Genomic DNA, 19,521 nt, shown 5'->3' with positions numbered 1-19,521 from the left:
ACTCGTGGGTCAGGTATCCACCGATCCTCCGTCGCGACCGCATTCGGACTGTGATGACGGTTGGCTGGATGCGCTTTGCGCGGGTTCAGTGGACCTGTCCGACTCGCAGCGCGCGCAGCTGCGAGTTCTTCTGAGCGAATTTGCTGACGTTTTTAGTCAACACAAATTTGATATTGGTTGTACTAAATTGCTGCGACACCATATTGACACGGGTGACAGCGCGCCAATCCGCCAAAATCCCTTTCGGTTGAGTCCCGCCGAAAAGGATCATGTCAAATCGGCTGTTGATGACATGCTAGCCGCCGATATCATTTCCCCTTCCAATAGCCCGTGGGGCGCGCCGATCGTTTTGGTGAAAAAACACGACGGCTCACTGCGGTTTTGTGTCGACTTTCGGCGTCTGAACAAAATCTCTGTGGCAGATGCGTACCCGCTTCCTCGAATGGATAAGGTTCGATGCCTTGGCGGGGGCACAATTCTTTTCCACCATCGATTTGCTATCTGGATTCTGGCAGCTTCCTCTGGATGACGAATCAAAACCTAAGACTGCTTTTCGGACACCGCAGGGTCTCTTCCAATTTAACCGCTTGCCGATGGGTTTACATTCTGCGCCGGCAACTTTTCAGCGGTTAATGGAATTGGTCTTGGCAGGGTTGCAATGGGATTCGTGTTTGATTTACTTAGACGATGTCATCGTCTTTAGCAAATCCTTCGAGGAACACCTCCAGAGGTTGCGTGCTGTTTTTCTCAAAATGCGGGCTGCCAATTTGAAATTTAAACCACAGAAGTGCCATTTACTCCGCGAATCGGTGCGATATTTGGGTCACATTGTTGGGCGCTCGGGGATATCCACTGATCCCGCCAAAACGGAATGCGTCAGCTCCTGGCCGACTCCCACCTCTGTGGGAGAGGTCAGGAGTTTCATTGGGTTCGCGTCGTATTATCGGCGATTTGTGGCTGACTTCGCTACGATTGCGAAACCTTTGCATGCCTTGACGTCCAAGGGAGTCAGGTTTCATTGGGGGCCGGAGGAGGAGGCTTCTTTTCGCGCCCTCCGGAATGCTTTGGTGGGGGCGCCGCCGTTGAATTACCCGGATTTTTCACAACCCTTCTTGCTCGATACAGATGCAAGTAACACGGGCATCGGGGGCGTGCTGTCCCAGCTCATTGGGGGCGTAGAGCATGTGGTGGCTTACGGTAGTCGGGTACTGTCTCCAGCCGAACAGCGGTACTGCGTTACCCGTCGGGAATTATTGGCGATTGTTTATTTCATTCAGCAGTACCGCCCGTATCTGTACGGTCGGCGGTTCACCGTCCGTACAGATCATGCGGCCCTACAATACGCCCTGCGGGTTCAACAACCATCGGGCCAGTTGTCTCGATGGTTGGAGATTCTCCAAGACTATGACTTTGTCACCACATATCGTAAGGGTCTCCGCCACACGAACGCTGACGCCCTGTCGCGATTGCCACCCACTTCGGAGTGCGCGTGCCTCTTGGGTTCGGGGCGTTGTAGGTCTCCGAACGTCACCACCGATTCGGTCCTCGTGGCCGCTGCTGATGCACCTTCGGTTTCGGGTCCTATCGAGCAAGAAGGGAGGGATTCGTTGCTGGGGTTGTCAGTCGCGGAATGGGGTCGCCTCCAAATGGAGGACACCTCCCTCCTCGCTCTGCGCCGTCGCGCCGGGGGGATTGGCCAGGGGGTGGAAAACGTTGACTCGTGGGGGTTGTTCCAGGGACTTTTAATGCACTGGAATGGTAAAACCCGGCGCCAGCGGCTCGTGGTGCCTGCTGCTTTAAGGGGTAAGGTGGTATGGGCTGTTCATGAGCGGCTTCTGCACTTGGGGGTTCATAAGACCTTTGCCACGCTCCAGCTAGATTTCTTCTGGCCGGGCATGGAAAAGGACGTGGGGGACCTCTTGGGGTCGTGCACGCAATGCGCGCAGAGGAAGCCACCTGCTAGGGGGTCCAACCCTCCGCTGCAGTCCATAAAAGTTTCCAGGGTTAACGAGCTCGTCGCTCTGGACATACTTGGCCCATTTCCCGCTACACCCAGGGGCAATAGGTATTTACTAACGGGGGTTGAATACTTCACGAGATGGCCTATGGCCTGGCCCCTGGCGAACCAATCGGCAGCAGCCATCGCGGAGGCCTTTGTCCAGGGCTATGTCCTCGACAAGGATGCTCCGGAACGGCTGCTTACTGACCAGGGTAGGAATTTTTCTGGTAAACTCCTACGTGAGGTGTGCGACCTCTTGGGTACGGAGAAGGTTCGGACCTCTCCGTATCACCCACAAACTGACGGGATGGTGGAACGGCTGCATCGGACCATCACGTCCATGCTGTCCCAGCAGGTGTCGGTATCCCAGACGGATTGGGACCTCCGCATAGCCGGTGTGTTGCAGGCCTACAGAATGGCTCCCCATGCGGCCACCGGATTTTCCCCTTTCTTTTTAATGTATGGGCGCGAAGTTAACCCTCCTGTGGCGACCCAGCTGAAGCTCTCGGCGCTCCAGGCGAAGTCTAAGTTGTCCGAACACGTTAAATTTAACATCGCTCAATTGTCTGAGGCGCGGGAAGCGGCCGTGCAAAATTCTGAACTCCGCCAGAAGGCGAACGAGAGGCTTCGGTTGGGGCGGGTGCAGGTGGTCAAATGGGTACCAGGGGACAGGGCGTGGTTGCACTGTCCTCAGGTGCCGCTGGCAACCTCGTCGAAATTGGTACGGCCGTGGCGGGGGCCAGTGGAGGTCGTGCAGGTTTTGCGGCCGCAATGTGTTCGCGTCAAATGGGGGAGGCGCCGGTGGTATGTGCACCCCTCAAGGTTAAAACCATTCGTCACGCCGCCCCGGGGTTCACACACACGCATGGCCAAACGTGTGAGGGTGTCGCCGACTCCCCGTCGTCGCTGCACTCGCCTTACCTGACGCCAACTGTTCCGCCCCCAGGTGAAACAGGAGTGACGGGCCCACGCCCACCAACCCCTCCCGGAGGGGTCGGGGGTCACTCGGCAGCGGAGCCTGACCCTCTTGCACCCGGACCGTCAACAACCGTCACTGAGCATGCCGGGACGGGCCCTTGTGACGGACCCGCCGCGAGAACGCGCGCCAAAACGCGCAGACTTTTGTGAGGTCGGCCGTTGGGGGGCCTTGCGGACAAGAGGGGAGGGGTGTTGTGAGGTCGGCCGTTGGGGGGCCTTGCGGACGATGGGAAAGGTGACGTCCGGAGTGTATATATATGTTGGTTTTGGGGTGTTATCCGGGGGGGGTGCGTCGGGTTATTTTTTTTTCTCTCTCTCTCTCTTCCTCTCGTTGTTCTTGTTCTTGTTAAAAATTACGCGAGGCACACACGGGGTTTTTGTGAGGGATGCACCTTTATTCTGATTTTTTTTTTTTTTTGCAGCCGGGGACGGCTGCGAGCTGTACAGGGGGGGGGGTGATGTAGAGGTGTAATTGCGCATGTCTACGAATGTTGAGGTGTGATTATGCATGGCCACGGATGGCCAACAAACACAAGGGGCGGGGTTACGGCCGTACACAAGGGTGGCGCTCGCACCGACGTCCGCATGTGTATCCCCCACGGGCCCCCCCTTGGGGGCAAGTCCTATAAAAGGTGATGAGCCGAAAGGCTCGGGAGTCGGGACTCAGCTATAACCAGAGAAGACGGAAGACCAGCTAGTGTAGGCCCCAGAGCTCCCCTGGCTCGCTGTCCTTATAAGGGCCGACCAGGGCAAGCCGGTGGCGTGGCCCCGAGAGCCCAGACGAAGCTGGTCTGGTGACTCAGGGAGCCGGGATCCCAGCTTAACCAAGCTGGGACAGATAGCCTCCCCTAGTCCCGTAGTGGAGGAATTGGTATAGGTTAGAGGGGTTAGCTGTCGAGAAATCCCTGTAGCCCAGTGACCTGTAAATAACTGTGTTGGTGTAATAAATAAGTGTGCCTCCGATCCTGTCGTCAAGCCTCCATATACTTACTACAGTAGCAACAGCAGTAGCAGAAGCAGCAGTCGGAGCAGTAGCAGCAGTAGTAGCAGTAGCAGCAGTAGTAGCAGCAGCAGCAGCAGTAGCGGAAGCAGCAGTCGGAGCAGCAACAGTAGTAGCAGAAACAGCAGTAGTCGCAGCAGCAGCAGTAGTAGCAGTAGTAGCATCAGTCCGAGCAGCAACAGTCGCATCAGTCAGAGCAGTAGCAGCAGTAGCAGCAGCAGCAACAATCGTCAGAGCTCGGCTCGAGTCGTGAGCCCTCGGCGAGGGCTTTGTCTCGGCAAGCGAGGAGGCAGCTGCAGCAGTGGCTGTAGCGGCAAGGCAGCTGCAGCAGTAGTTGTAGCGGCAAGGCAGCTGCAGCAGTGGCTGTAGCGAGGAGGCAGCTGCAGCAGTGGCTGTAGCGAGGAGGCAGCTGCAGCAGTGACACCGCGTGCCCTACCTCCTTGGGGCGGAACGATATCGGAGAAAGTCCATGAGCCTGCAGCACCTGGAAGAGACAGAGTCACAGTGAACTCCTGTTGTTGCGACGGCTGCTATGAGCATTGAGGCGTGCGTGCTCATCGCCTGTACAGAGCCCCTGGAGAGCCAGCGGTGGAGATTCCACATTCCTATGGTGGGGTTGAGTCAGTCCATAGGAAAACCACTTAGCGTCTCAATAAAAGCAACTTCCGCACCACGTCAGAGTGCACCTGGCATGGCACAAACTCCCCGTGGTCACATCCCCGCAACTTAGTGGCGAACGGCCGCTGTGTGTGTGTGTGAATGTGTGTATGCGTGTGTGTGTGCACGTGTACTGACGGTTATCTGAACCGGTCTTGGACCTCCCCTAGGTAGACTCAGCCTCAAATGAAACATCGCCATTGGGGAGACAAAGGCGGTCCAGCGTGCTGCTGGCCACCCGCTCCCTCGTATGCCGTGCCGGCCTTCATAGGTGCTCGCTACTAACAGCGCTTGCTCCTACAGTCTGTTAAGGTCACACGTGGGATCTTTGTCTTCGTGCGTGCGTGCGCGTGTGTGTGTGCGTGTGTGTGCGTGTATGCGTGCGTGTGTGCGTGTGTGTGCGCGTGTGTGTGTGCGCGTGTGTGTGCATGTGAGCGTGTGTGTGCGGGTGTGTGTGTGTGCGTGCGCGTGTGTGCGTGTGTTCTCGCGTGGCGTACGTATTTCGCATCGGCCCAACCGCTCCTGGGCGACCACATCTTCCCCTCGCCCATGAGGCCGAGCGCGAGGTGCGCCAGGGGGGCCAGGTCCCCGCTCGCCCCCACCGTGCCCTTCTCCGGCACGTAGGGCAGACACGACGCTGCACACACGCACACGCACGCACATACTCGTGACTCTCGAGACCGTGATTTATAGAGATTGTAACGTGGGAGATCGTAATGCTGGAGATGTTGATGTTGGAGATCAAGATTCCAGAGATTATGATGCTGAGATGTTGATGCTGGAGATCGTGATTCTAGAGATTGTGATCCTAGAGATGGTGACTCTAGAGATCGTGATTCAATAGATTATGATGCTGAGATGTTGATGCTGGAGATCGTGATTCTAGAGATTGTGATCCTAGAGATGGTGATGCTGGAGATCGTGACGCTGGAGATCGCGATTCTAGAGATGGTGACTCTAGAGATCGTGATTCAATAGATTGTGATGCTGAGATGTTGATGCTGGAGATCGTGATTCAAGAGATCGTGATGCTGGAGATGTCGACGCTGAAGGCCGCGATGCTGGAGACAGCTCGGGGCACGGCCTCACCGTTGAATGCGCTGATCATGCGGCTGATGGATTCTGGGGAGATGCCGCTGTAGCCCTTGGCCAGGACGTTGATCCGCAGTGCGAGCAGCATGCGGGTCCGCTCCGGCAGGAGGGGCTTCCCCACTCCTGCACCACCGCGACAGACACGCGGCGTCACGCGCGGGCATCACAGCTGCACGGCACAGGCGATGCCACCGCGGGAGAATTACCACCTTTGCACGGACCAAACCCGGATGGGTGACATCGCTAGTTGGTGGGTGAGTGAGTGAGTGGGCAAACGGGTCAGTGGGTGGGTGACTGAGCGGGCGGGCGGGTGGCTGAGCGTGCGTGTGAGTGAGTGGTAGGCTTGCACTGGGCCAGTCAGAACAGGACAATTCGCTGTGACGATGAATCAGTTGCTGCCACCCGGGCGGAGAGACGCCGGTGCCCGCAGCACAGGTGGCAACCCCTGGCCCCGACGCGCCGCCAGCCCCCCTCCTCACCTGCTGCGTGCGAGCGGATGAGGTTCTCCTGCAGCTCCCTGCGACGACAGAGACGCGACATCATCACCCGTGGTGGTGTGGTGCTGTGTGGTGGTGTTGGTGTGGTGCTGTCTGGTGCTGTGTGGTGGTGGTGTGGTGCTATGTGGTGGTGGTGGTGTGGTGCTGTGTGGTGGTGGTGTGGTGCTGTTTGGTGCTGTGTGGTGGTGTGGTGCTATGTGGTGGTGGTGGTGTGGTGCTGTGTGGTGGTGTTGGTGTGGTGCTGTCTGGTGCTGTGTGGTGGTGGTGTGGTGCTATGTGGTGGTGGTGTGGTGCTGTGTGGTGGTGGTGTGGTGCTGTGTGGTGGTGGAGTGGTGGTAGTGGTGGTAGTGGTGTGATGCTGTGTGGTGGTGGTGTGGTGCTGTGTGGTGGCAGTGGTGCTGTGTGGTGGTGGTGCTGTGTGGTGATGTTGTGGTGGTGGTGGTGTGGTGGTGGTGTGGTTCTGTGTGGTGGTAGTGGTGTGGTGCTGTGTGGTAGTAGTGGTGTGGTGCTGTGTGGTGTTGGTGTGGTGCTGTGTGGTAGTAGTGGTGTGGTGCTGTGTGGTGGTGGTGTAGTGCTGTGTGGTGGTGGTGGTGTGGTGCTGTGTGGTGGTAGTGGTGTGGTGCTGTGTGGTGGTGGTGTAGTGCTGTGTGGTAGTAGTGGTGTGGTGCTGTGTGGTGGTGGTGTGGTGCTGTGTGGTGGTGGTGGTGTGGTGCTGTGTGGTGGTAGTGGTGTGGTGCTGTGTGGTGGTGGTGGTGGTGTAGTGCTGTGTGGTAGTAGTGGTGTGGTGCTGTGTGGTGGTAGTGGTGTGATGCTGTGTGGTAGTAGTGGTGTGATGCTGCGTGATGCTTGCTCACTTGAGCTTGTTGCTTGGGATGACCGTGCGGGCGAACTTGCCAAATCCCGTCGTGATTCCGTAAACCACTGTGGTGCACACACGGGTGCAGGTGTGACACAGTGACACCACGTGTTCAGTGCAGGTGTGACACAGTGACACCACATGCTCAGTGCAGGTGTGACACTGTGACACCACGTGTTTAGTGCAGGAGTGACACGGTGACACTACACACGTGTTCAGTGTAACCTTGACAAACTGCAGCAAGACCGTGTTCAGCGTGACCTTTGGTGTGACCCTGGGCTGACCTTTGTTCTCCTGGATGATCGTCTCCAGCAGCTCGCGCGATTTCCTGATCCTGACCTGGGCCTCCTCCGTGAGCTGAGGAGACACAGGGGCAGCATGAGTGGCCCCACGGCGGAGGGAAGCCTCACGGTGGAGCCTGGCCCCACGGTGGAGCTGTTTGAGGCAAGCCCCACAATGGAGCAGGGCTCCACGATGGAGGTGGAGCGATGCCCCACGGTGCAGTGGGGCAAGGTGAACCTCACGGTGTCTGCCCGTGTCCTCGTGACCTGCTGACTCATTGGCCTGCAACCCAATGACCTGGTGACCTGGTGACCTGCCCTGTGGGCCTCACCTTGATCTTGAAGTGGCTTTTGCCGAGACGCAGCAGCTCCCGAGTGCTCAAACTGTTGCCATCCAAGCTCAGAAACTGCACAGCGAGGTCACGTGGAAACACACGCAGATATACACACCAATGCACAGATGCCCCGTGTAGCCTTCACAGACTGTTGGGGCAAGTGGTGTTTAGCGAGGCCAGAATGGCACACGAGAGGGTGGGTGGGCCAGCACCACGCCCGGCCGCCTTTGTCTCCCAAATGGTGATGTTTACACACTGACACCAGATACTAATTTGAGGCTGAGTCGATCCAGGGGAGGACGATGAGTTCACATAATCGTCACTGGTGTTGGTGGCCATGAGCGGGAATCGAACTCGGGTCGCACGGCGCGCGAAATGCTACACGACCGCTCCCCATAGACACACATAAAACTAAAATTAAAGATTCCCCGTATAGCCTTTAACAGACTGTTGGGGCAAGTGCTGTTAGCGAGCACCTATGAAGGCGCGAACGACACACGAGGGAGTGGGTAAGCCAGCACCATGCCCGGCCGCCTTTGTCTCCCTAGTGGCGATGTTTACACATAGCACTCGGTACTAATTTGATGCTGAGTTGACCTAGGGGAGGCCCATGACCTTTTCAGATAATTATATTATCACTGGTGTTGGCCGTGAGCAGGAATCGAACTCGGGTCCCCGGGTTCGTAGCGCTAACAGTTTTACACAACCGCTCCCAGCTACACATACACGCTCATAGACACACACCATACCAACACACAAAGACAACGCACACGCACACACACACTTGGCCCCATCCTCAACAGTGTGGGTTGAGTGTCAGAAGGTGAGTGCGTGTGACGTCACCTCTTCTGGCTCCTTGTAAGTGATGTTCCTGCAACAAGACATTGCGTTGGCAAGTTACATTCACCCATCCCAAGTTCCATTCCACTATCCCAGTTGCATTCACCCATCCCAGTTGCAGTCACCCATCCCAGTTCCATTTACCCATCCCAAGTTGCATTCAACTATCCCAGTTGCATTCACCCATCCCAGTTGCAGTCACCCATCCCAGTTCCATTCACCCATCCCAGTTCCATTCAACTATCCCAAGTTGCATTCACCCATCCCAAGTGTCATTTTTCAGCGGCAAGTTCCATGAACATCCGAGTAAGATCCACAGCGGCCCAGCGGCGGAGTTTGATTGACGCAACCCATCACCCTCCCTGCCTCCGGGGTCGATAAACGTATCACCACTTTATGAGCAAGTCAACAGTGGGTGTCCCATAATATCAGACTCGCCCTCGCCATAGGAACGTGGACTTAGCACCACTGGCTGTGCTGCAGGGCTGTAAGCAGTAGGCGGGCAGCACTGCCTCGTTGCTTATATGAGCAGCAGGAAGTCACCTTGGCTCCAGGGCACTGATTGGCACACATACCAGAAAGATTGATGACTCAAAACGACTCCAAGGTATCTAAGCTGCACCAAAGCACGGTGGCGAGATGGTGACTCTCTCGCCTCGTATACAGGAGGTCGTGGGCTCGATCCCAACCCTGACAATGCCTGCTGCTGTATATTTGGGGTTTGCGTGTCTCTCCCTCATCATTATCGCGGTGGCTTGGAGATGTTAACTACCTCGCCTGGTATACAGGAGGTCGTGGGTTCGGCCCCAACCCTGACAATGCCTGCTGCTGTATATTTGGAGTTTGCGTGTCTTTCCCTTATCATTATCGCGGTGGCTAGGAGATGTTAGCTACCTCGCCTGGTATACAGGAGGTCGTGGGTTCGATCCCAACCCTGACAATGCCTGCTGCTGTATATTTGGAGTTTGCGTGTCTCTCCCTTATCATTATCGCGGTGGCTAGGAGATGTTAGCTACCTCGCCTGGTATATAGGAGGTCGTGGGTTCGATCCCAACCCTGACAATGCCTGCTGTTGTATATTTGGAGTTTGCGTGTCTCTCCCTTATCATTATCGCGGTGGCTAGGAGATGTTAGCTACCTCGCCTGGTATACAGGAGGTCGTGGGTTCGATCCCAACCCTGGCAATGCCTGCTGCTGTATATTTGGAGTTTGTGTGTCTCTCTCCCAGTGGTCACGTGGATTTTTCTCCGAGTCCTCCCGGTTTTCTGCTCCTCCACATTGAGAAACAAAGTGCGTTGACGTTAATTTGGCCGCGATACATGTCCACGCAATGATAGGCCACTTCGTTGAGCCATCATCTGTGATAGCCAGGTCGACTTCTGCAAACGAGAGCTCTACATAGCTCAGTGGGCCTGACCTGGTAAAATAATAATTTAACAAAAATAGTTGAGTTTTTGGTGCAGCAGTGACTCATGCTGTCTACTGCCCTCTTGCGGCCCAAACCGAAACTCAAACACCGCTCCAGGTAAACTCTCTCTAGATCCCCTCCCCACCCCACACCGCGACCTCCACACTCCCCCCACGCCACCCTCATGGACCACTGATGAATCCAAAACATTTCTGCGAAAAATATTTGTTTTAATTCAGTGAGCAAGTTTACATATGAATGTTTAATCGTTTTTTTTGCTTCTATTCCGACACGTCCCGTCGGGCAACCACGACTCTGTCCTTCTGCGGAGTGCGTCATTTGGGTTGGTTGGTGTAGCCACAAGAAAAACAATACAGGGTGTTTTTTTGGGTTAGATCGCGTAAATATATGAATGTGTCGTTAAACCCGCCACCACCCGACACAGCCAACTCGTAAGGGTTGTGTCACGTAAACAGAACGTGGCCAATTCGTCACTAGTACAGCACTAGTGTGTAGTGTAGTGCATAGTGTAGTGTATAGTGTAGTGTATAGTGGAGTGTATAGTGTAGTGTATAGTGGAGTGTATAGTGTAGTGTATAGTGGAGTGTATAGTAATGTAGTGCATAGTGTAGTGTATAGTGTAGTGTATAGTGGAGTGTATAGTGTAGGGTATAGTGTAGTGTATAGTAGTGTAGTGTATAGTGTAGTGTATAGTGGAATGTATAGTAGTGTAGTGTATAGTAGTGGAGTGTATCGCAGTGGAGTGTATAGTAGTGTAGTGTATAGTAGTGTAGTGTATAGTAGTGTAGTGTATAGTAGTGTAGAGCAGGGGTCCTCAAACTACGGCCCGCGGGCCACATGCGGCCCGCCGAGGACATTTATCCGGCCCGCCGGGTGTTTTTGCCGCCGCTGCCTGTCTGTTACTTTTTTTCTACATGAGAAGGACGGTCATTGGTGGAAGAGGGAGAGGGGGCGGAGTTTCCCCCAATCAGACTGCATTGATGGGCAGTGCAGTCTGTATGTCTCTGTGTGGGCAAAGTTATTGCTGGTATATTGTTTTTGTAGCGCTGTATATATTGGTATTTTACTAATAGCAATTTTGACTCCCTAGGAAACAATGATGTCAAGAAAGAGAAAAATTGACTCGGAGTGTAGGATATTCAAAGAACAGTGGACTTATGATTATTTTTTCATGCAGTACAAGGAAAGAGCTGTGTGTCTGATATGCCAGAATATAGTGTCTGTGTTCAAAGAATACAATTTACGTCAACACTATAAAACTCAACATAAAGATACATTTGCTTGTTTGGTCGGAGAAGTGAGAAAAGATAAAATATTAAAACTGAAAAATACATTAACAACTCAGCGAAATAGTTTTGTGAAGCAGAAGCAGCTACATATTTCATCACTGCGAGCAAGTTTTCAAGTTGCCAAGCTAATAGCATGCACTGGCAGACCATTCGTGGAGGGAGAATTTGTTAAAGAATGCCTTCTTTCTGTTGCCAAAGAGATGTGTCCAGAGAAGACCGATTTATTTAGCACAGTGAGTCTTTCAGGACCTACAATTACACGGAGGATTGAAGAAATGGGAGACAATTTGCATCAGCATTTGCAAAACTCCACAAAAAACTTTCCTATTTTTCCTTGGCACTCGACGAAAGCAATGATGTTCGTGATTCTGCACAACTTCAAATTTTTATTCGTGTGACGAATGACTATTTCGAAGTCACAGAAGAGCTTGCTGCACTGCAAAGCATCAAAGGAACAACTACAAGAGAGGATATCTTTCGATTTAAAGCTTTCGTGACTGCAGGGATTCATCTTCTTGGTTCTTTCGGTAAAGTCACATAGAAGGGAAGTAATAAAATAATTCTCACGACGTTTCGGCCACAACGCAAGCAGCCGTCCTCAGGTGAAAACCAGGTATGTTGGGGAGACAGCGTCTGAATGAAACAGCACACGAGCTTGGAGCATATATAAGCTGGGTTGGAAGCGGGGGAAAGAGCGCCTTGACAAAATAATTTCAATATCAAGAGGAATTTAGCATATTTATGGGAAATGCAGGAATGTGATTAGTACTACATATGCCCGTGCTGCATATGTAGTACTAATAACATTCCTGCATGTCCCATAAATATGCTAAATTCCTCTTGATATGCAAATTATTTGTCAAGGCGCTCTTTCCCCCGTTTCCAACCCAGCTTATATATGCTCCAAGCTCGTGTGCTGTTTCATTCAGATGCTGTCTCCCCGACAGACCTGGCTTTCACCTGAGGACGGCTGCTTGCGTTGTGGCCGAAACGTCGTGAGAATTATTTTATTATGTTTTATTTTTATTATTTTATTACTTCCCTTCTACGTGACTTTACCGAAAGAACCAAGAAGAGAGGATATCTATGAAAAGGTTTGCCAAACTGTGAATGGTTTGGAGCTGAACTGGGCTAAACTAGCCAGTGTGACAACTGATGGTGCTCCTAGTATGGTGGGTCTAAGAAAGGAGTAATTGCTCGCATTAACCAAGAGATGGACAAACATAACCATTCTCATCCAATAGCCATACACTGCCTCATCCACCAACAAGCGCTGTGTAGTAAATCACTGAAGTGGGACTCGGTTATGAAATTTGTGGTATCTTGTGTTAACTTCATTAGAGCTCATGCACTAAACCACAGACAATTTCAGGCATTTCTGTCTGAGCTAAATGTTGACTATGAAGATGTTCTGTATCACACAGAAGTCCGTTGGCTGAGTCGAGGGAGAGTTTTGAAACGTTTCTATGACTTACTTCCACAGATTACAGCTTTTCTGCTTTAAAAAAACAAAGAAGTACCAGAGCTCAATGATGCAGAATGGAAATGGCACCTTGCCTTTCTGACAGATGTAACAGAGCTACTCAACAGTTTCAATGTGCAACTTCAAGGAAAGGGGAAGCTCATCTGTGATATGCAATCACATGTCAAAGCATTTGAAGTAATATTAGGCCTCCTCATCAAACAAGTGAAGGAGGAAAACTTCTGCCATCTTCCCACAACTCAAAATCTGTTAGCGGAAAAACCATTGGTTGCATTCCCAAACAAAACGTGTGGATTCACTGGAAAAATTGCAAAAGGAGTTCCAATTTGGATTTAAAGAGCTTCATCTCCATGAACAGGACATACAGCTTTTCCGTAACCCATTTTCTATTGACATTGAAAATGTGGATACAATTTACCAAATGGAACTGGCTGAACTGCAGAATTGTGACTCTCTGAAAGACGCATTCAAGTCAAGCAGCCTTCATAATTTCTATGCATCTCTCCCCTCTGAGACATATCCTCATCTCAGGAACCATGCACTTAAAATGGCAACCATCTTTGGCAGCACTTATGTCTGTGAACAGACTTTTTCCAGAATGAAACATTTGAAATCTCCAACCAGATCTAGACTAATGGATGCACACTTGCATCACTTGTTACGACTAGCAGTGACAAATATGGAACCGGACATTGACCATCTCATTAGCCAAAAGCAGGCCCATAGTTCCCATTGAAATACTGGCAAGTTTGTTGATTTAACTTTACTTGTTCTTCATTTTAAATATTGTATTTATTCCCGTTTTGTTTCTTCACTTCAAAATAAGATATATGCAGTGTGCATAGGAATTTGTTCATAGTTTTTTTAACTATAGTCCGGCCCTCCAACGGTCTGAGGGACAGTGAACTGGCCCCCTGTTTAAAAAGTTTGAGGACCCCTGGTGTAGAGTATAGTAGTATAGTGTAGTGTATAATCGTGCAGTGTAGTGTATAGTATAGTGTAGTGTATAGTGTAGTGTATAGTGTAGTATACTAGTACAGCACACCGGTGTGTTGGAGAGCCAAGCCACAACATTTACAATCTGAGTACGACGTTTCGCCAGTAATTACAACTAGCTTCATCAGGCGACAGCCAGAGTTGCTGTTCCTCCTCCCCCGCTGAAGGAGCGCAGACTACAGCGGCTTTCACAATCGCGTTTTGTTTGGGTGTCGCCTGATGAAGCTCCTCGTTCGAGACCCAAACAACATCGCACCTCCTCCTGGCTTTGGCATTTCCTCCTCGAAGACACCGGCGGAGCCTCAGATCCGTCGCCAGGCCGTTGCGCGCACCGCCCTCATGGGTGTGAAATTAAAGACGCCGTGGCGATGCAACCCAAATTGTGGGCCCCATCGTGAAGGCCACTGTCGTCAGTTCAACACGTCCAATTTTTCGCGACCAAAATGATCAATTCGAGTACGAAACGTCGTACTCGAATAGTAAGTGTTGTGGGTTTACTCTCCAACACACAGCAGGGGTGCTCGACTGGTAACGAATTGGCACGTTCTGTTTACGTGACACAACTTACTAGTTGGCTGTGTCGGGGGGCGGTGGAGGTTGGATGGATGGGGGTCACTCACCAGGGCTGGGGGGTGAGGGGTGAGGGGTCACTCACCAGGGCTGGGGGGTGAGGGTGGGGTGACACTCACCAGGGCTGGGGGGTGAGGGGTGAGGGGTCACTCACCAGGGCTGGGGGGTGAGGGGTGAGGGGTCACTCACCAGGGCTGGGGGGTGAGGGGTGAGGGGTCACTCACCAGGGCTGGGGGGTGAGGGGTGAGGGGTCACTCACCAGGGCTGGGGGGTGAGGGGTGAGGGGTCACTCACCAGGGCTGGGGGGTGAGGGGGGAGGGGGTCACTCACCAGGGCTGGGGGGTGAGGGGGGGGGTGACACTCACCAGGGCTGGGGGGTGAGGGGGGGGTGACACTCACCAGGGCTGGGGGGTGAGGGGTCACTCACCAGGGCTGGGGGGTGAGGGGGTCACTCACCAGGGCTGGGGGGTGAGGGGTGAGGGGTCACTCACCAGGGCTGGAGTCTCTCGGGCTGCGAGGGGTAGAAGTCCTCTGACATGGCGTCTCCCTCCAGGGCTGGGGGACACGGGGGGGGGGCGGCACGGGGGGGGGGGACACGGGGGGGGGGGGGGGGGACACGGGGGGGGGGGACACGGGGGGGGGTCAACACCATCAGTGGATGGAACCCGCATCGCTCACCTCACCAGCACTCACCTCCCCTCATCCAGTCTCCAGACCCCTCACCTCATACACACGGCATCGACAGCACTCACCCCTCCGTCATCCAGGTCCCTCAACCTCATGCCGACACCTCATCATCCTCACATCCTCGCATCCCTCACCAGACCCTCACCTCATCATCCTCGCACCCCTCACCCAGACCTCCTCACTCCCTCAACTCATCCAAATCTACACCTCGTCCACTCATCTCCCTCTTTCAAACCCTCACCTCATCCTCACTCTCACCTCGCCCAACCAGGCCCTCTCCTCGTCAACACGTAACATCCCCCATCCAAACGTCACCCGTACTCTCGCCCCATACAGATCTCCACTTCATCAGCTCCCATTCCCTAATCCTTCCTTCCACGCTCACATCTCCCCTCCCTTCCATCTCAGCCCTGCTCGCCTCGATCCCCATCTGCCCCCCTCCTCCTCCTCGTCCATCCTCACCCAGCTCCACGAAGTCGTTGTCCTGCAGCACGTCCTCCAGCAGGTCGTCTTGGTCCAGGAGTCCGAGGCCCTGGCACCTCCTCACGGTGAAGCGAACCTCTGCCAGGGCCCCCAGGCCGCCGTGGTCCGGCTTGTTCTTCACGTGCCGCTTGAGCGCCTCCAGCCCCAGCGAGTAGACCGAGTCCGAGGCGCGGCCCGGGACGGCCAACCACTCACCACGCACCCTCGCCGTGAAACGCATGCTGCTGGTGACCCTGTCCACTCTAGAACTCTCCACACTATAACTTTCTACACTAGATGTCTCTACACGAGACCTCTGCACACTAGATCTCTCTACACTAAACCTCTACACTAGACGTCTCTACACTAGATGTCTCTACACTAGAACTCTCTACACTAGATGTCTCCACACTAGAACTGTCTACACTAGAACTCTCTACAATAGAACTCTCCACACTAGAATTCTCTAGTGTAACACTCCACACTACACCTCTCTTGACCCGTGTAGGCCCCTCTATATCTGCCCTGTTCACTCAGGAATCTGTCTGCACGTGCCCTGGACCTGCTGACTCAATCCCTCCAACCACCTCGACCACCACCACGACCATCAGCAGCAGCAGTCGTGACTGAGCGAGACGGGGACGTGGACGCATCGAGGATGAGCGCGTGGATTGAGAGGGGGGGACGACGACACACCCCCTACCCCCCCCCCCACGGGACGAGCACGTGGACCCCGTGGGGGGACGACACACCCCCTACCCCCCCCCCCCCCACGGGACGAGCACGCGGACCCCGTGGGGGGGACACACACACACACCCCCTACCCCCCACGGGACGAGCACGTGGACCCCGCGGCTGCCCCTCCTGAGACTCGGGGACCGGAGGGGGCTTGGCCCGGCTGGCACGTGGCCAGGAGGCGCGGCGCCGGGAGCAGATAACCCCCCCCCCCTCCCGGTGTTTGCAGGTCGCCGGTGTTTACCAGCGGGGCGCCTCGGCGATTAGAGATTAATCAGCGGCAACGTCCGCCGCTCCCCCCCCCTCAACCGACCGACTGACCGACCGCCACTCAATCCGCGCTTTCTGCAGACGACGTCAAAAAAAGGCCACCACGGAGTTACATAACTCGCGTGGCTCCACACGGGAGTCGCATCACTCCCCTCCGCCATGGTGGGGGTCCTCCACGCGAGATGAACCCCCACTGTGGTTCAGCCCCCCCTCCTCCCTCCATTCACTCGGGGCCACGATGTCCATCACCGGGGCCACGATGTCCGTCACCGGGGCCACGATGTCCATCACCGGGGCCACGGTGTCCGTCACTGGGGCCACGATGTCCGTCACCGGGGCCACGATGTCCATCACCGGGGCCACGATGTCCGTCACTGGGGCCACGATGTCCATCACCGGGGCCACGATGTCCATCACCGGGGCCACGATGTCCATCACCGGGGCCACGGTGTCCATCACTGGAGCCATGATGTCCATCACTGGGGCCACGATGTCCATCACCGGGGCCACGATGTCCATCACCGGGGCCACCATGTCCATCACTGGGGCCACGATGTCCATCACCGGGGCCACGATGTCCGTCACCGGGGCCACCATGTCCATCACTGGGGCCACGATGTCCATCACTGGAGCCACGGTGTCCATCACCGGGGCCACGGTGTCCATCACTGGGGCCACGATGTCCATCACTGGGGCCGCAACTGCACTGCTCGAGGGTCATGTGGTTGTGAGAACTGGAGAGGGGGGGGGAGCAGAGCGCAGTCTGACGGGCAGCAGCGAGCGACCCGGGGGTTGGCAGAATGACACAAGCCGCAGCGTGAAATAAAGAACAGCGAGCAAGTGAATAGCGGAGATGACCGAAGAGAAATCGGAGCTTTTAAACACGTGGACTCGTTCATCGTGGGGGTGCGGCCACATCTCGCGCCGCCGCACAGAGGCAGAGTGCAATCACTCGACAGCGGAGGCACCGTCCTGTGTCTGTGCCAGTGTGTGCGACGCTCACAACAACGAGCGGAGCGCCGGGTGGCTAAAGCATAGCAAGTTGGCACAGTATGGGGCACAGGTGGTGCATCAGCCAGTCATCTCGGTCATCTCAGTCAGTCGACCCGTGGCACCTGCTGGGTCTGCCCCGTGACCTCCTGCCAACGGGCGTTTGACACTTCACGTGGCCTCAAGGTGCACATGGCCTGGCACAAGCGTCGTGGTGACGTCAGCGCCACTTAGTGGCGAATGGCGGTTGTTGTTGTTGTGTGTCATTTACGCGAGTCTGCGCCGTTATCTTCGAAATCCATGGGTCTGTGCGAGTCGGACGTGGGGCGAGGGCGCGTAGGGCGAGATGGAAGGGGAGAGGTGGGGAGAGTGCGCGGGGGGTGGGTGGAGTGGTCGAGTGAGATGTGGGGGACGAGGAGTGCCTCCAGGATCTTGAAGAGGGCGAGCGAGGCGAGACGTCACCGTCCGCCGAGTTATTCTGACTGAACGAGGACTTGGGGACCCCCCCACCCACACCCCTGAGTGTGATGGAGCCCGCGAGAGCGTGAGCCCAGCCGCATTCCCTTCCGCAGGTGTGTAGCGTCCAATCCACAAAGCACCGAGACCATGCACCGTGGAGGGGGGAATCTCAATTCCCCAGAGGACTTCAACTCCTCGACTAGTCTTAAGAGTGTCTAGTGTAGAGTCTTAGACAAAGCACTAGGCGCCATCTATCGGTGGAAGTTATGGATTTACAGCCGGGGATGTAAATTTGCCATCAGCTGTAACGCGAATTGTCGTTTCTAATATCAATGTTCCTATTCGTCCCAGGATGCACGCCAGCATCTCCGCGCGGGCGCCCCCCCGTGGTGGGAGTGGGGGGGGGATGCACGTCACATAGCACCGCCGCTTTTCTGGCTCCCACAAATCAAGCCCACGGCAAAACGTGACAATTCACCAGGGCCCCCACGATGACCCCACCCAGGGCCCCCACGATGACCCCATCCAGGGTCTCCACGGTGACCCCACCCAGGGCCCCCACGGTGACCCCACCCAGGGCCCCCACGGTGACCCCATCCATGGCCCCCACGGTGACCCCATCCAGGGTCTCCACGGTGACCCCATCCATGGCCCCCACGGTGACCCCACCCAGGGCCCCCACGGTGACCCCATCCATGGCCCCCACGGTGATCCCATCCAGGGTCTCCACGGTGACCCCATCCATGGCCCCCACGGTGACCCCATCCAGGGTCTCCACGGTGACCCCACCCAGGGCCCCCACGGTGACCCCACCCAGGGCCCCCACGGTGACCCCATCCAGGGCCCCCACGGTGACCCCACCCAGGGCCCCCACGGTGACCCCACCCAGGGCCCCCACGGTGACCCCACCCAGGGCCTCCACGGTGACCCCATCCAGGGCCTCCATGGTGACCCCACCCAGGGCCCCCACGGTGACCCCATCCATGGCCCCCACGGTGACCCCATCCAGGGTCTCCACGGTGACCCCACCCAGGGCCCCCACGGTGACCCCACCCAGGGCCTCCACGGTGACCCCATCCATGGCCTCCACGGTGACCCCACCCAGGGCCACCACGGTGACCCCATCCATGGCCCCCACGGTGACCCCATCCAGGGTCTCCACGGTGACCCCATCCAGGGTCTCCACGGTGACCCCACCCAGGGCCTCCACGGTGACCCCACCCAGGGTCTCCACAGTGACCCCAATCCAGTCTCCATGGTGACGACTCAACCCTGGTATCCACAGAGACCCCACCAATTACTCGGCTCTACCACGACACGTCGCTCGGCAGGTGATGACACACTTTATTAAGTAAACCTTTTGCTGAAAAATCGTTTATGTACAAGTAGTAAAATTCGTTCTGATGTTTAAAATAGGAGTGCATATATTTACAGTCGTTCAAGTACCGGGACGGACCGCGGGACCGGGCTCCGCAGACTCTTCCGCGCGGAGCGGCGATCGGGGGGGAACGCGGGGACCCAAGTCCGGAGCAACCGCGTCGCACGTAGCAACCGCTCCCCCCCCCCAGCCACCACAGAGCAACGCCACGGGAGCGACCGGCGGAGCGCGGGACAGC

At 55.5% G+C, this 19,521-nt stretch overlaps 1 protein-coding gene across 1 annotated transcript in view; it reads right to left on the bottom strand.

Annotated features, from left to right (window-relative positions):
• The window catches only part of LOC133339244 (histidine ammonia-lyase-like), a 33,386-nt gene extending 17,213 nt beyond the window's left edge, over positions 1 to 16,173 (bottom strand). The window contains exons 1-10 of the mRNA XM_061547388.1: positions 15,452 to 16,173; positions 14,794 to 14,857; positions 8,539 to 8,566; positions 7,693 to 7,767; positions 7,364 to 7,436; positions 7,078 to 7,144; positions 6,206 to 6,243; positions 5,724 to 5,849; positions 5,132 to 5,271; positions 4,414 to 4,461 (exon numbers count right to left, since the gene is read on the bottom strand). Coding sequence (XP_061403372.1) covers positions 4,414 to 4,461; positions 5,132 to 5,271; positions 5,724 to 5,849; positions 6,206 to 6,243; positions 7,078 to 7,144; positions 7,364 to 7,436; positions 7,693 to 7,767; positions 8,539 to 8,566; positions 14,794 to 14,857; positions 15,452 to 15,692 — 900 coding nt within the window. The 5' untranslated portion in view covers positions 15,693 to 16,173. The remainder of the gene's footprint in view (positions 1 to 4,413; positions 4,462 to 5,131; positions 5,272 to 5,723; positions 5,850 to 6,205; positions 6,244 to 7,077; positions 7,145 to 7,363; positions 7,437 to 7,692; positions 7,768 to 8,538; positions 8,567 to 14,793; positions 14,858 to 15,451) is intronic.
• Between the last annotated feature and the right edge of the window lie 3,348 nt (positions 16,174 to 19,521).

The sequence above is a fragment of the Lethenteron reissneri genome, unplaced genomic scaffold (genome assembly GCF_015708825.2).
Source record: "Lethenteron reissneri isolate LAM-NWPU_2019-01 unplaced genomic scaffold, ASM1570882v1 scaffold_1697, whole genome shotgun sequence".
NCBI lineage: Eukaryota > Metazoa > Chordata > Hyperoartia > Petromyzontiformes > Petromyzontidae > Lethenteron > Lethenteron reissneri.
The sequence above is the reverse complement of the archived record's forward strand: the minus strand, read 5'-3'. Positions and strand labels throughout refer to the sequence as shown.